Source organism: Tiliqua scincoides, chromosome 1 (genome assembly GCF_035046505.1).
Source record: "Tiliqua scincoides isolate rTilSci1 chromosome 1, rTilSci1.hap2, whole genome shotgun sequence".
In the NCBI taxonomy this organism is placed as follows: domain Eukaryota; kingdom Metazoa; phylum Chordata; class Lepidosauria; order Squamata; family Scincidae; genus Tiliqua; species Tiliqua scincoides.
Genome location: NC_089821.1, coordinates 308,318,658 through 308,334,822, shown reverse-complemented (window position 1 = coordinate 308,334,822; position 16,165 = coordinate 308,318,658). Strand labels below are relative to the sequence as shown.

The window sequence follows — 16,165 nt, the reverse complement described above, 5'->3', positions numbered from 1 at the left end:
TAAGAACATAAGAACATAAGAACAGCCCCACTGGATCAGGCCATAGGCCCATCTAGTCCAGCTTCCTGTATCTCACAGCGGCCCACCAAATGCCCCAGGGAGCACACCAGGTAACAAGAGACCTCATCCTGGTGCTCTCCCCTACATCTGGCATTCTGACTTAACCCATTCCTAAAATCAGGAGGTTGCGCATACACATCATGGCTTGTACCCCATAATGGATTTTTCCTCCAGAAACTCGTCCAATCCCCTTTTAAAGGCGTCTAGGCTAGACGCCAGCACCACATCCTGTGGCAAGGAGTTCCACAGACCGACCACGCGCTGAGTAAAGAAATATTTTCTTTTGTCTGTCCTAACCCGCCCAACACTCAATTTTAGTGGATGTCCCCTGGTTCTGGTATTATGTGAGAGTGTAAAGAGCATCTCCCTATCCACTCTGTCCATCCCCTGCATAATTTTGTATGTCTCAATCATGTCCCCCCTCAAGCGTCGCTTTTCTAGGCTGAAGAGGCCCAAACGCCGTAGCCTTTCCTCATAAGGAAGGTGCCCCAGCCCCGTAATCATCTTAGTCGCTCTCTTTTGCACCTTTTCCATTTCCACTATGTCTTTTTTGAGATGCGGCGACCAGAACTGGACACAATACTCCAGGTGTGGCCTTACCATCGATTTGTACAACGGCATTATAATACTAACCGTTTTGTTCTCAATACCCTTCCTAATGATCCCAAGCATAGAATTGGCCTTCTTCACTGCCGCCGCACATTGGGTCGACACTTTCATCGACCTGTCCACCACCACCCCAAGATCTCTCTCCTGATCTGTCACAGACAGCTCAGAACCCATCAGCCTATATCTAAAGTTTTGATTTTTTGCCCCAATGTGCATGACTTTACACTTACTGACATTGAAGCGCATCTGCCATTTTGCTGCCCATTCTGCCAGTCTGGAGAGATCCTTCTGGAGCTCCTCACAATCACTTCTGGTCTTTACCACTCGGAAAAGTTTGGTGTCGTCTGCAAACTTAGCCACTTCACTGCTCAACCCTGTCTCCAGGTCATTTATGAAGAGGTTGAAAAGCACCGGTCCCAGGACAGATCCTTGGGGCACACCGCTTTTCACCTCTCTCCATTGTGAAAATTGCCCATTGACACCCACTCTCTGCTTCTACAAATCGATGGTAAGGCCACACCTGGAGTATTGTGTCCAGTTCTGGTCGCCGCATCTCAAAAAAGACATAGTGGAAATGGAAAAGGTGCAAAAGAGAGTGACTAAGATGATTACGGGGCTGGGGCACCTTCCTTATGAGGAAAGGCTACGGCGTTTGGGCCTCTTCAGCCTAGAAAAGAGACGCTTGAGGGGGGACATGATTGAGACATACAAAATTATGCAGGGAATGGACAGAGTGGATAGGGAGATGCTCTTTACACTCTCACATAATACCAGAACCAGGGGACATCCACTAAAATTGAGTGTTGGGCGGGTTAGGACAGACAGAAGAAAATATTTCTTTACTCAGCGTGTGGTCGGTCTGTGGAACTCCTTGCCACAGGATGTGGTGATGGCGTCTAGCCTAGACGCCTTTAAAAAGGGATTGGACAAGTTTCTGGAGGAAAAATCCATTATGGGGTACAAGCCATGATGTGTATGCGGAACCTCCTGATTTTAGAAATGGGTTATGTCAGAATGCCAGATGCAGGGGAGGGCACCAGGATGAGGTCTCTTGTTACCTGGTGTGCTCCCTGGGGCATTTGGTGGGCCGCTATGAGATACAGGAAGCTGGACTAGATGGGCCTGTGGCCTGATCCAGTGGGGCTGTTCTTATGTTCTTATGTGACAGTAGTTATTGCATCCAATTTGGTCAAGCCCTTGTTTGTGTCCATCCAAGTGAAGGTATCTTTTATCAGCCTGCTTGTTGTATCTTTTTAATCTCCCCTTTGCCCCATTCTCTTTAATTCTTTTTAATAAATTGGCTATATTTTAACTCCTTGCCTGGCTAGTCAATGTTCAAGGGCAATTCAGAAGGATTGTCAAACCTGACTGCAGTAGTACCTGCAAAAAAATGTGATTTTTAACAAGACTCCTAGGGGGGTCTGTGTTATTCTGGAAGGATAGATCACCCTATCTGGTCTTCCTAGCCTGGGACTGTGGAAACAGACAGTTCTACCACTTCCCCACTTAAGCAGCTGTCTCATTAAAAAGGAAAATCAGAAAGCAGAAAGGGGTGTATGAATGCTAACCATTAGACACTGCTCCCCTCAGTAGACCTCTAGCTCCTATCCTGACACCACCCACCCCAATTCTAAGCTGAATGTTCTTTTTTTAAAAACATCCAGTTCAGCATTGGTTTGCTCACATTCATCTCTTCCTTCCCTTTGCTGTTATCTTCCTCACTGCTGAAGTTCAGATGGAAATTCCTGGGGGCAAGGACATCTCCATTTTTACTTATTCAACTCTGCAAGACACCATGTATACTAAAGGTACTCTGTAGTCATAAATAAAAATGATCATCATGATTCGGCAATCCCTGCTCACAAGAAATTCCAGAGGGCATCTGAGAGTGGCTCTACTCTTTACACAACATTGTGTTTGCTATAGGAACACAAGTGTTACTCCAGGATTTCCCATAATAGCCACCTATACACATGCAACCAGGAGCTTTGATTAGGCTGGCAGTACCAGACACACATGCATGCATGGGCAGGTTATTGGGCATTTGCTGTGGGAAGCACCATCCTACAGCAAAAAAAAAACATCTGAAGTGTGCAGTGACTCTCAGAAGGGAACCATAACTCACTACTTTTAAACATGCTTTATATAGCTCCATCAGCAATGCAAGAGAGAGGAGCAGAAGGAACGCACATCCCTGAGGCCGACTTCCACTTTGCAAATGGCAGTTTGCAGGCAGTCAGTGTTATACCTGCACTTGGTCAATGTGGGCTGCCCAATAACCCTTTATAAATGTAATTCATTCTCCAACTCACTATCTGAACACGGGAACAAATGAGAGGTTGCAAAGGCTCTGCAGTGTAAGGATCAGTCATAAATTATCGCCAGCTGCACTGCTGTGAATGCCATACTGAGCAAAGTCGATGTGAAATTTCTGAATTAAAAATGATGCCCAGTCTGGGGATACCATACCTGGACTGCCATCTGTGAATGGAACTTCTGAAGTTGAGCCTTCAAAGCATCGTTCTGTTCTACTAGCTCCTTTCAGAAAAAGAAAATGAAGTAGGCAAGAAAATATGCGTATTCAGAATATTACACTGTGAAATGACACTGTATGTCAAAAAGTTCAGAACATCACAATTCCTTCATTTCAGAACCATCTTGTTAGAATAATTAACCCTAGACAGATGAGGAAGTTGTCCCACACTGACTTGCAGTGATTACAAAATGAGCAATTTCATAAAGACTTCAAGTTCCTGAAGTTAGTTTTCCATCTTTCTAAAATGACTAAACTCCACCAGGACACACAGGCTGTTCCCACACTAGAGCCCTTTAGTGCGAGAGTGCTATTCCATTACAGAATTTAAATAAATACATGCAAGGAAACCCTTAATTAACCCCATTCCCCACCCACCAACCCAAGAAGGGAAGAGACACTGCCTAAGCAATTCATCATTAATTCTCTGGTCACACTGAATAAGGACTAGCAAAATGGGCAGAACCTTCAAACAGGAAGCTTTTGACTAAAGGCGCAGTGGCCCACAAAAGCCTGAATTCCATGTTCCCTTTCTGCACTGGACAGATCAGTGCTGCAATTATATTGTACTGCAAAAAAACTTAAATTACAACAAATCAAGCCTGAAAGGATGTTTGATGACTGTTTCTTTACATGATTTATACCCACACCTTCCCCCTCTCCAAATGAAGTGCTCACTGTTTGCCATCTTGTGATGTTAGCTCTAATGGGCATGATAATCTCTCTTATAAAAAACATCAATCAATAAACTAACACAGAAAATCCTGGAACAAAATGATCTGACAATGACATCGCTTGGATTCTCCAAAAGAAAAATAGGACTTGTAATTGGAGAGAAAAGGGCTGCTGTAGAATTAACCACACTGTCCAAAGAACAAACAGAATTAATGAGGCCATTTGGAACATCTACTGTTCCAACAGCAATTCCCCCCTGCCCGACACCACGTCCTCCCATAATTTTTAGGAGGTTAAACAAGTGAGCTAAGAGGAAAACAAGGAGACATTCAGTGGTGGCAAAAGTTTTGAGAAATGGCTTGCCCAAGAAGCAGACACAAGCCAAGCATTATGGTCATACCTGCACCTGTCTCTGGATTGAATCCTCAGCTGTGACTCTCTTCTGTTCTGCTTCCATTAACTGCATCATCCTTTGTTCTAACTGTTGTTTTGAAACCATTGTATCAGTAAGCTTGCTGTGCAGGCTCTGGATTTCATTGTCCTTCGCCACAAGCTTATTCTGCACATCTGCCATCAGAAGCAACAAAAGGGAAGAGAGGAAGTGTTTCAGGCAGGCAACCTGCACAGAAAACCATAACCTCAAAGTGCTCTTTGGTGTGAATCAACTAATTTCATGGTAGCAAACCCCAGATCTGCCACTAAATGCACACTCAGCAACCACATGCATGCAAGGAATCCTGCTGAATCAGACCCAGGCACCATCTAGTTCAGCATCCTGATTTCAACCATTAGCTGGCCAAGATCCTTTGGAGAAGCCCAAAGGCAGGTATGAAAGAAGAGCGCTCCTTTTCTGTGCCCAGCATCTGGTATCCAGAGAAATACCGGGCTTGACCTAGGAAGTTAAAACCTGCAGCCAATCAAGTCCTCTGGATAAGCATCATTAGATTATACAAATTCATCATTTTACATTCCTAAATTGCAGGCTGAAATGGTGTCGTGGTTCAGGAGTTGGACATAAGACATGGAGATCTTAAGTTCCTGAAGATCCATGTTCAAATTCCCACTCATTTATGAAGCTTCCTGGGTGACCTTGGGCCAGTCACTATCTCTCAGTCTCATCTACCTCACAAGGTTGTTGCGGGAGGGGAGCAAAAGGAGGGAAGGAATTATTTACATCACCCCAGGTTCCTAGGAGGAAGGGTGGTATAAAAAGGTGAATAAAAGAAATTGAGCTGTTTTAAGTGTTGTGTCTCATAATTACAACTATTTGAGTAACTGACTCCTATTTGCGTTTTTATGATGTGTGCTATTTTACATTAATTTAAACTAATTTTAGATTAGTCATAGTCAGCATCAAGACTTAACAATGAAGGCCAAGGAGAATAAAATTACTCTGCTCACTTTTTCCACTTGTGCCAGTAATTCTTAGGATCCAGCCACTTGTGTGTTTTGGCTCTCACGCTTTCTTCATGTGATTATATATTTATGAAGCACCTTACGAACTAACAATGGCAGAAAGGCAGTATATTTACACACATTTGTGAAAATACATAAGACTGAGAAGATCTGAACCCAGGGATTTCTTGGCTTATAGTTCAGGCTCTGAACCAATTTTCGATTGCTGCACTGAAACTGGCTCTCTGTTGAGGGAGGGAGATGCACAGGGGGAACAGAAGAACCATAACTGCCTCACAAATGCTGAATAAGAAGGTACTAAACGTATCTGCAACAGGCCCCTGGGGGTCCCTCCCTCCACTATGTGGCGCAGCCCATAGATAAGCCCAATTTTTTTCCTCACAGAAAGAATGGTCAACAGTGGGAAAGGACCCTTGGAGCACACCTTGCTGGGCTGCCTCATGCTCTGCTGTCCGCTTCCTCAGGTAGCTCTGCATTTCCTCCCATCTCCGTTCAGCTTCTTGTTGCTGTGCCTTTATGTTAAAAAAAAAACAGAATACCTATCACTGACCAAATTACTGTGACATCTCCCAAATTACCAAACATAAGGAGAGTCTCGTACATCTTTATCATTATTGTTCAGCTGTAATCATATGAAGTTTAACAAGAGAGGACCCTCACACACTCCATTTTGGCTTCTTTCCTGTATTTGTAGAAGTTATGCTGGCCACATGAAACTAAAAAATGCCTCAGGAATCATGCACAGAGATGAGCAAAGAATTAAAACAGGGAAGTACAGTAGAACCTCCAAAGTTGACCACCTCTCTATACTGACCACCTCCTTAAGTTGACCTAATTTTCACAGTATGGACAGACACCGCATATACCCTATGGGAGACCAACCTCTCTATATTGACCACCTCCGTAACTTGTATCTTGACCACTTCGACCACTGCACAGAATATTAATTTACCCTCCCTAAGTTGCCCACTGAACGCGATACTGTGGTCCTGCGTTTTGTCTGGTTTGTCCCATCTTGGAAAAGCAAGAAGCCACACGACAATCCCTCCCCTACGCCTACTAGCACGTGTGCGAGAGAGTCTTTATAGGTGGGCACACTGCACATAGCCAACAGACCTGCGCCAGCTGCCTGAACATGTACCAAATTGTGAAGGACCATGAGCTTGCTTGTGCATAGTCAAGCCACTGTCCTTTCACTTTGGTTCCCATTACCAGTGCATTACTTTACACTTATATTGAAACACAACTGCTATTTTGCTGCCTATTCTCCTGGTTTGGAGAGACCCTTCTGGAGCACTTCACAATCCCTTCTGGTCCTCACCACTCAGACAAGTTTAGTGTCATCCAAACTTGTCCACCTCCCTGCTTATCCCTGTTTCCAGGTCATTTATGAAGATGTTGAAAAGCACCAGTTCCAGGACAGATCCTTGAAGCACTCTGCTTTCTACCTCTCTCCACGTTTTTTGTCAATTGCTCATTGACACCCACTCTGTTTCCTGGTCCTCAACCAGTTCCCAATCCATGAGAGGACCTGTCCTCTTATTCCCTGACTGTGGAGTTTTCTCAACAGCTTTTAGTGAGGGACCATATCAAACACCTTCTGGCATTTAGTGAAACTGAGGAGACCCAGTGGAGGCCAGGCAGCCGAAGTAAAGAAGTGTTGTTTTTTTTAGCTGTTGGGGTTATGTAACATGCTACATGCTATGGGCTGGCAAGGGATAGCATTGGTCTGCCTGTCTGCTATGAAACCAAGTTTTTTTTTTTAACTTACAATTTTTTTTAAGTTTATGAATTTTCAGGGGGTTTTTTAAACACTGATTGTGGGCTGTTTATTCTCTGTCTCTTGATATAGGTATAGATGATATAAATAGTAAGCATCACAAGAGGATCAATTCTCATTGATATTTGCAATAAAACTTTTTTAAAATCCAATCTAAATAATAACTTGGCCTTGCATTTGTTGTCCTGAGAGCTAAACATGATAATATTTAAATACCTTTTTCCCCGTATGTTGACCACCTCTCTATGTTGACCAATTTCCTCCAGTCCCTTGGGTGGTCAACTTAAAGAGGTTCTACTGTATAAACTTTTGCATATATTGGCTAAGGCTGCATGAGCTGTTAACACCACAGCATTGGGAGTTGCACAGAATTAAGAACCTAAGGGCCAAACTAGACCATACAACTATTGTGTGACTAGGGTATAAGAGTTTAATTTTCCAAATGTCAATATCAGCTGGGTGGGGTCCTGAACCAGATCAGGACTAAACCTTGGCTTCAAGAAAGAGGAACTCTAAACCTCTGCCTACCTGTTGATCCCAAAATAGATCCCACTCTGCACTCAACCATTAACTGCTATTTGACAAGGAACAAAAGCAACTACTGGAGCCAACAGGATGTTCTCCTCTCCCAGTCAAATAGCAGCTGCAAGAAAGGGAAATCAGAACAAAAGGGTAAAGAGCTGAAGCCCACATTATGATTCCAATGCAGATCAGATCTGGCCCCAAGACAAGGCAGAAATGGCACAAGACAACAAAAGAACCACCCATGAATCCAAACTGGCCTATACTTGCCCAGTACTTGCTATGTACATGCAGTGGAATTCTAACTGCAGGTTTCTATCTAAAACATTCAAGTAAAAACAAAGTGTAGAAAGGGGAGTCTGGTTTTGACTTCCCTCCCAAAGGGTTAACTGGAGGAGAAAGAGTTGCAACTCTGAGCTAAAATCACAGAGCTGTATCACTGCTGAAACAACATTTCTGAATATTTGAAAGACTGCTACTGAAGGGTCCTTTGTAGATAGGCCTAGTTCTGTTTGAGGAGCCATATTGTCTCAACTTCAGTACTGCTCTAATTTCTGGAGGGCACTGGCAAGCTAGGAACTAGTAATAGTGGAAGAATGACCAGAAAGGTTGGTTTTGGCTTCTTGGAGTTTCCAGGTCAGGAGTTCAAGATCACCACAAGGTAACACATACTGTCCATAAAACAGCTGCCATCCCTCAGAAATAACTGAAAGGTTACTACTTCAGCCTAGAAAAGAGACGCCTGAGGGGAAACATGATTGAGACATACAATATTATGCATGGGAAGGATAAAGTGGATAGAGGGATGCTCTTTACACTCTCACATAACACCAGAACCAGGGGACATCCACTAAAATTGAGTGTTGGGAGAGTTAGGACAGACAAAAGAAAGTATTTCTTTACTCAGTGTGTGGTTGGTCTGTGGAACTCCTTGCCACAGGATGTGGTGACGGCATCTGACCTGGATGCCTTTAAAAGGGGATTGGACAAGTTTCTGGAGGAAAAATCCATTACGGGTTACAAGCCATGATGTGTATGTGCAACCTCCTGATTTTAGAAATGGGCTATGTCAGATGCAAGCGAGGGCACCAGGATGCAGGTCTCTTGTTATCAAGTGTGCTCCCTGGGGCATTTGGTGGGGCAGCTTTGAGATACAGGAAGTTGGACTAGATGGGGCTGATCCAGTGGGGCTGTTCTTATGGCTATTAAAATGGCCTGGACCCAGGAACAGTTGGATCTAGATGAATTCCTGACTGCTGGGGGGGGGCATTTTCTACTGACAGCATTATCCCAGCCCTGGTTGACTCCTAGAATGAGGGAATTATCCAGGCAGCTCCTAAGTCCCCTCTCTCTTTCAGGTAAGGCCAATGCTTCCGAGTTTTCTAAGATACAAAGAATAGCTGAGATAATAAAGCAATGTAGAAAGAAGACTTGCAACAAGTTCAACTGTATAGACTAGAGTTCATATCAGAGCATAGTCCGCGGCAGAAAAATCCTATTTCACTACAACCTCCACTGTGTCAGCACAAAGGCCATCTGGTTAAGCTTTTCCAAGCAGTTCTATGTATTTTACCTCAAGGCCTTCAAGGAGGAAGGGGTAAGAACCCTCAGTGGGCCACTGTGTCACATATGCAAGGCACTTTCACTTGCATTCATTCTGGCTTGGATTCCTTATTGAGTGTACAGGCAGCTCTTGATTAACACAGTCCTAATTGACATGTTTTTAAAACAATTTACAAATTTATATGCTGGCTCCTTTCTGAAATGCTGTCAATCAGCTGCTAATTAGTTGCTAATGAGCACTGGTAGCTGGGGGGGGTAGGGCAGTCTCCTCAAAAGCCAGAACAAAGAAAATGCATTCACAGAGCTTCTGAGGTGGTTGTGACTCTTATTAAATTCCTTCTGCTTTGGTGGTAAGGGCTGGAGCACATGCTGGTGCTTGGAGGTGAATGCTGGGGAAGGCAGCAAAGAGAGACTTCCAAGTGGAAAAAGACTTTTACCACTCGCTCTGAGAGAGGGGGCAGCAACCTATGTGGTTGCTCTTGCAATGTTAAAGATATGAAGAAGCAGTAAATGGGTTTTTTCCCTCAAGGAAACTGAAAGGGATCCTGGGAATAAGTTCTGCCACTTAACACTTTCTCAACTTCCTTCCCAGTATCTTTGTTTTTCTCATTGCTTTTTCAGTCATCAACACTCGTGGGGCTTCTTCTTATGTAGCCACTCCCACTCGCCTCCCTCCTCAATCTTCTCCCATGCCACCTTGGGCAAGCAGAAGTCACCAAACGGTGAGAGTGTAAATTCCTCTAACCCAGTGGTTCTCACACATTAATACCAGGAACCACTTTTTATCGGTCCGAATCTGTCAGGACCCACCGGAAGTGATGTCATGACCAGGAGTGACGTCATCAAGCAGGAATTTTTCAGCAATCCTAGGCTGCAATTCTTCCCACACTTATCCATGAGTAAGTCTCATGTACTATCATTGTTAAAATATGTACATAGTATCTTGTTAAAAGTACAGGTCTGTAACATTTCCCCAAATGCAGTCACCTACTATGGTAGCATCAAGTCTAATATATTAAAAATAAAATATTGAAATGAATGGGGACCCACCTGAAATTGGCTCATGACCCACCTAGTGGGTCCCAACCCACAGTTTGAGAAACACTGCTCTAACCTATACCAATCCCATTTTTTTTAAAGGGGAAAGGAGATTCAATTAACACATTTTTAATATATGCACAATTTTCCAGGAACGTAACCACTGCATAAATTGAGAAGGGCCTGTAAATTCCAATGTGATACCCATTTGTTCTGTTTTATTGGACAATTTTTTCAGCCTGAGAATGTGATTGGTTGCTTGGAAGTCTGCATTCTACCATGTGTCCTTTCAACACCTGGCCTTCCTTGGCTTCCTAGGAAAGCCAGAGGACACTACATCAACAAGATGCTGCAGTGGTGTATGAAAAGAGAGAATGGGGAGGGTGCCAGGCCACTGGCGGGTGTCCAGGAGGCTGGTGGCATCCAGTGGGGCACTGGAGTGGCCCATCCCCCTCCACAGCACTCCAGGTGTTTCCCAGGTTCTCCACAGGGTGTGTATGCAGTGCTTGTCATATAAGGTGGTGAGCACTGCAAAGGTGGGCCTGCTCGCCCTCGCTTCTATTTGGCTCTAAAACAGATTCATTCCAGAAGCAGGGGAGGGTGTCAAGCATAGGGACGACACATAATGCAGCAAGGTGATGTCACTGCATCATCCAGCACCGGGGTGCCTTTAGGCCCTGGGTCGCTTCTGAGATGGTGAAAGTAGCAAATGCTTCCTCGGAGCATGACACAAAGTGCTCTGAAGCAAATCACTAAAGAAGCACTTGCCAGATCCAACCCATTCTAGATTACAATTGGTCTGTCTCCAAGTTCACATTTTGCTGACAAGGTGTTCAAGGAGGTGGTGGCAACACAGTTTCAGGCATTCCTGAATGATGGAATTTTCTGGATGTGGGAACTGGACAGAAGGAACGTATATGGACCTCTCAGCAGGTTTGATACTATCAACTGTGACATTTTTTGGGGCCAACTCTCCAGACTGTGGGTACTGTTACTGTTTCACAGTGGATCCAATACTACCTAGAAAGGAGTGCTGAAGTTTTCACATTGACCCATTGGTCAACTATGGAGTCTCTCAATGTTCCATTCTTCCTTCCATGCTGTTCAATACTAGGAGAGAAGTTTGGACAGAGGTGTCACCAGTATGCTGATGACATCCAGCTCTGCCTCTCATATCCATCTAACTCAAGGAAGGTAATGGAGAAGCTGAATTAGTGTCTGAATTCAGTGATGGATTGAACATAGGCTAATGATGCTTAATCTAGACAAGACAGAGGTGTTACTGGTCAGTACGAAAGCTGACCTGATTTGGCTGTACAGCCTGTTCTGAACGGGAAAGCACTCTCTTCCCCTTCAGAGATCAGGTTCACAGTCTGGGGGTGTTCCTAGACTGTCATGTGGCTAGTGTGACCTGCAGCATCTTTGCACAACTTCAGATGATGTGCAGACTACGCAATTTCCACTGAAAGGAGATCTAGAACCATAATGCATTGTATGCAGTACTACCCTTGAAAAGCATTCAGAAACATCTCTTTACTAGAGCCCATGCCTACAGAACTCCCAATCTGTACCATCTGCATTGATCACTAGTTTGTCTCCAGGCTCAATTCAAGGTGTTGATGATCACCTTTAAAGCCCTGAACAGTTTGGGACCTGGTTATTTGAGGAACCATCTCTCTCCATACAAAACTGCTCAGCTTTGGAGGGCTTGCTTCACATTCCCTAGCGTTCAAATGTATGGGGCAAGGAGAGACACAGGGAGCTTTTTAGTTGCAGCCTCCAGATTATGAAACTAGGAGCTGCCTTGGGGACCAAAGGGCAGAATAAAGATATCTAGATAAATATTTAAATTCATTTATATGCAGAGCTAAAACAAGGCATAAGAAACCATACTCAAGACATGTTATCCTCTTGCCAACTGCGGTGCTTTGCACATCTCCAATGTGCAGTTATGTGACAAAGGGTTTACTGCAACTGCGTAAGACAAGATGGTTTACCTTTAGTTGATTGACAGCTTGTTCTGCATTCTTCTTCAGGAGTTCCTCCTGCTGCAGTTTGTTACTCTTCTCTGTCAAATCATTCACAAGCCTGGCACAATCCTGACGCAGCTTGTTAAGCTCTGAAGACTGCCTAGAAAAAAGAATACCCATTGTTACAGCTAGCAGTGTGTAAACAGCACATTCACATCTCAGAGGTCAGGCAGCTGCCCTGGAAACTGTGAGAAACAATATTTTAATCACAGAGGAATAGCCACCTAACACTGCAGTGGACCCACAGTATCTGTGGGTTCAGCATCCATGGACTGAACTCACCACAGATGCCATCACAATGCATTCTGCAGTGATAAGAGGAGCAAGAAACCTCTGCAAACCAGGAAGTGTGTCTTGTACTGCTAAAAAAAAAAAAGCTCAAGAGGCTGGGAAATGGCATGGTTTGACTGTGCAAAGGTAGGCAACACGATTTTGGCATGCCTTTTATTTTTTTTTAAAGAGCTTTAAAAGGTGGACCTCCGTATCCAGGAATCTCAATATCCATGTGCGGGGCTCTAGAACAGAACCCCCACGAACACCGCTAGGCAATCCCTTTTCTTTTAAGAACCCAATTCCAGATACAACAAAAAAATTAAATTCAAAATGTTAGGAACACAAAATTAAATGAAGCTTTTAGAAAAGTTTTGCTTTTATGTAAACAAAGTTTGTTTACACTCCACTCCACAACAGTGAGTATTGTAACTGTAGATGTAACCAAAAAGTGAGGCCATTTTGTGTGTGTGCACATGTGCACTTCAATCTACATATCAAATTGCTCCTCCTTTTCTTTTTCTTTTAAAGGAGAAAAACCACCCCTGAAAAAAATCATTCCTCAAAAGTCAAATTTTCAAGTCAAGAAAATAGAAGGACACATGCCTGGGTATAGTATATAGCGATACAGTGGTAAAACTGAAGCTCAGACCAGAGTGAGGGAACGTTCAAACTATTACAGTGCTAGTCAGTAATTAAGTTAGGAGATAGTGTAGGCAACTGCTCACAGAAGGGGGAAGGCTGGATTATAATTACAGATTTTCCTCTGTGTTCATGGCTTATACTTTCTCTGACCTTACACAACACATCAGCAAGAGCTATCCTTGCCTTCAGTGTTAGTTCCACCTCTATTGCCAAGTTTGGTCAGGATGGAGAGAACAGACTACAGAATGAAGTCTGTTAGGCCTTACTGTTCAAGCTTCTTTGAGGCACCAGTTACCACAGTGATCAGCACTATGAGACCTACTTAGTGGTAGGAGGGGTTCTCCTGAACTTCCTGTTCAAAGTGAACCCCAGAGGGACTCACACGCAGATTTGCCTTAAGTGCTGGCAGACTGAAACCAAAGGAGAATTAGAACAGAGTCTGTACTGAAAGCTAGTTTCTGCAGGTCCCATGGCAGACTGATTTTCTCTTTATTTTGAGTGAGTAAATGGAAGACAGAGGTAGGATCTACACTAAGCAAAGAATTCGAAATACTATTCTACTTGCCAGGGATCAGCTGACACACGCTCATTTTATGGCCCATGAATGTTGCAGTAAGTACTTTTTTCTTATTGGCTTTTAAATCCACAGCGCACTGCACTGAGTCCACCTGCTGCAAGGCCAAGCACCAACTACAATACACAACCTGCTAGAAGAAATTGTTCTAGCACTGAACTGGTTTATAGCCAAGAGCTTCCAGAGTCGTCATAATTACACGATGAACACACATAAAACTGATGTTTCAGTGAAATCTCCAATAGCGTACTTGCTTTCCATCTGGTTGCTGGAAGTACTGACAGCATCTCTCAGGATACCGTTCTCCTGCTTCAAACGATTTATCTCTGCCTCCATCTGCTCACGAAGTTGCTGGAACTAGAAAAAGTAGATGGGAGGAATAAATAACTCAGTTTCTGAAGCCTTCAAGGACAGGTGCACAGCTTCTATTTTTCAACTAGAAAATTGCCTTATATTGAGCCAGACCATTGGTTCAGCCAGTTCAGTATTCTCTTCACTGACTGGCAATGGTTTCCCAAACTCTTAAAGCAGAGGCATTTTCCATATGTGTTTCCCAAAACTGTTTAACTGGAAAAGTCCAGAGCTTGAGTCTGGGATCTGGTTCATCTACAGCACAAGTTATATCACAGAATGGTAGGTCCTTTCTCGTTTCATTTCTTTTGAACAGGAGCTGAGAAATAATGTACACCAAAAAAATGTGGGAAGACTGCAAAGCTTAAAATCTACAGTCAAGCACTTACTGATAGTCTGGCCCAATCTGAAAAAAGCTTCTTAGCAATCCTAATTGTATTTAGGATGACCTGAGAACCTCAAAACATAGTTTTGGCAACTTCTGGTTTGCTTATCCCCTCCCCCACCCACAGCATGCCATCTGTAGGTCAGAAAATGGAAATCAAGGCCTTGATCACTGCAGGTGAGCAGGAGGGCAAGCAAAAGACCAACAATCCTGGCCTTCCCACTCACTTGTGATAAGAAAGGGGGAGGAAGAATTATTTCCCCACACTTTCTAGCAGATTACAGATGACTCAGGAACCTGAGATGGGGAAGATCAAGGCTTTAACTCAAAGTGGCACTGACTCTGACAATCACCTGAGACACAGCCAGGCCTATATGCCATACAAGCAAGGTTTTGATTAAGAGCAAAGAACTTTGCAGTGTAAGCATTTTGGTTTGGCTTTACTTAAAGATGAATTCAACACTCCAGCCCTTAAGACTACATAAACTGACTGGTAAGTCTCTGAGCAATTCCTGGTGAAAAGTCAGAAGTTGTGAGAAAGGCAAGTTGGAATGTGCCTTTCTATTGTGCCAAATTACTGATCTTGACTGAAAGTACCTGAGTGTCCAAGCAGAAGTTTCTTACCTTCATCTTCATCTGCTGAGTTTCCTGGTAGCCTACATGGATCTTATTTTGAAAAACTCCATGCTCCTTTTCCAATGTGCCAATTCTCTCCCTCATCTTTGCTGCAACCAAGCTGCTTCTTTCTTTCTCTGTAACTAGCTCCTAAAACAAAATCAAAATGATGCCATGCTTTTACAAACATGTTTCAATAAATACCAAGGCTGAACAAATGCTGATTCACCAATGTAAGTTCACAACCTTCATTTCAGTTGGGGAGAAAGACTAAGGCAATGCTTCCCTATCTTCAGTGTCCTACAGTGCATTCAGTGTGCTGCAAATAAAGTGCACAGCTCCTGGAAGCAACTGATGATGACATCATCGCCACTCACTTCTGGGGTTAAAGATCGCACAAGAAATGGAAGTTACAGGCTCAGGGTGGGTGGTAAGACTTTTTCCAGCATGCGAAACATGCTAAAACCACACACAGGAGCTCAACTTGCCAGACTTAGCCTCCTACTGCTGTTTGTAGTGTCCCATAAAGTCTCACTGCTGGCCAGCTGGTGGTCCAAATGCTCCAGGAAGTGCCTCACAACAGTGCCTCACAACATCCCCTGGCATCACAACGTACAGTTTGAGAATGCTTGGACTACAGGAGACTGGACTATAGAACGCTTGGAACTAAGAACGCTTGGACTATAGAAGACTGGATGTGCAGAGGGAAAGAGTGAAATATTGCATCATATATGTGTATGTGTACTAAGAGAAGCCCTCCAGGAGTCAGAGGGGAGGAACCATAGTTAAGTGAGAACACATGCTTTGCACACAGACAGAAGAGTTGGAGAAGAACCTAGTCTGAGACCCTGGAGAGCTGCAGCCAGTCATTACAGATAAATACTACTAAGCTAGATGGATCAGAGGTCTGATTCGGTAAGTAAGTAAATTTCATACAAGTACAGGGTGATAAAAGAAGAGGCACTTTGGAGAGCAACAGACCTTTGGGTATTCAGATGAAGATAGCTTGGGGAGGAAAGGTCAAGACAGAGCTATACAAGAATATGGAAGCAGAAAAGTTAAGGGTATGCACCAGGGTGCTTAAATCATAAAAGGCAAG

General features: G+C 43.7%; 1 protein-coding gene across 3 annotated transcripts in view; it reads right to left on the bottom strand.

Moving 5' to 3' along the window:
• The window catches only part of KTN1 (kinectin 1), a 131,093-nt gene that overhangs the window by 61,209 nt on the left and 53,719 nt on the right, over positions 1 to 16,165 (bottom strand). For all 3 annotated transcript variants that reach the window (XM_066629795.1, XM_066629788.1, XM_066629780.1), the window contains exons 7-12: positions 15,076 to 15,216; positions 13,966 to 14,072; positions 12,194 to 12,326; positions 5,718 to 5,805; positions 4,278 to 4,444; positions 3,139 to 3,207 (exon numbers count right to left, since the gene is read on the bottom strand). In XM_066629795.1, coding sequence (XP_066485892.1) covers positions 3,139 to 3,207; positions 4,278 to 4,444; positions 5,718 to 5,805; positions 12,194 to 12,326; positions 13,966 to 14,072; positions 15,076 to 15,216 — 705 coding nt within the window. The remainder of the gene's footprint in view (positions 1 to 3,138; positions 3,208 to 4,277; positions 4,445 to 5,717; positions 5,806 to 12,193; positions 12,327 to 13,965; positions 14,073 to 15,075; positions 15,217 to 16,165) is intronic.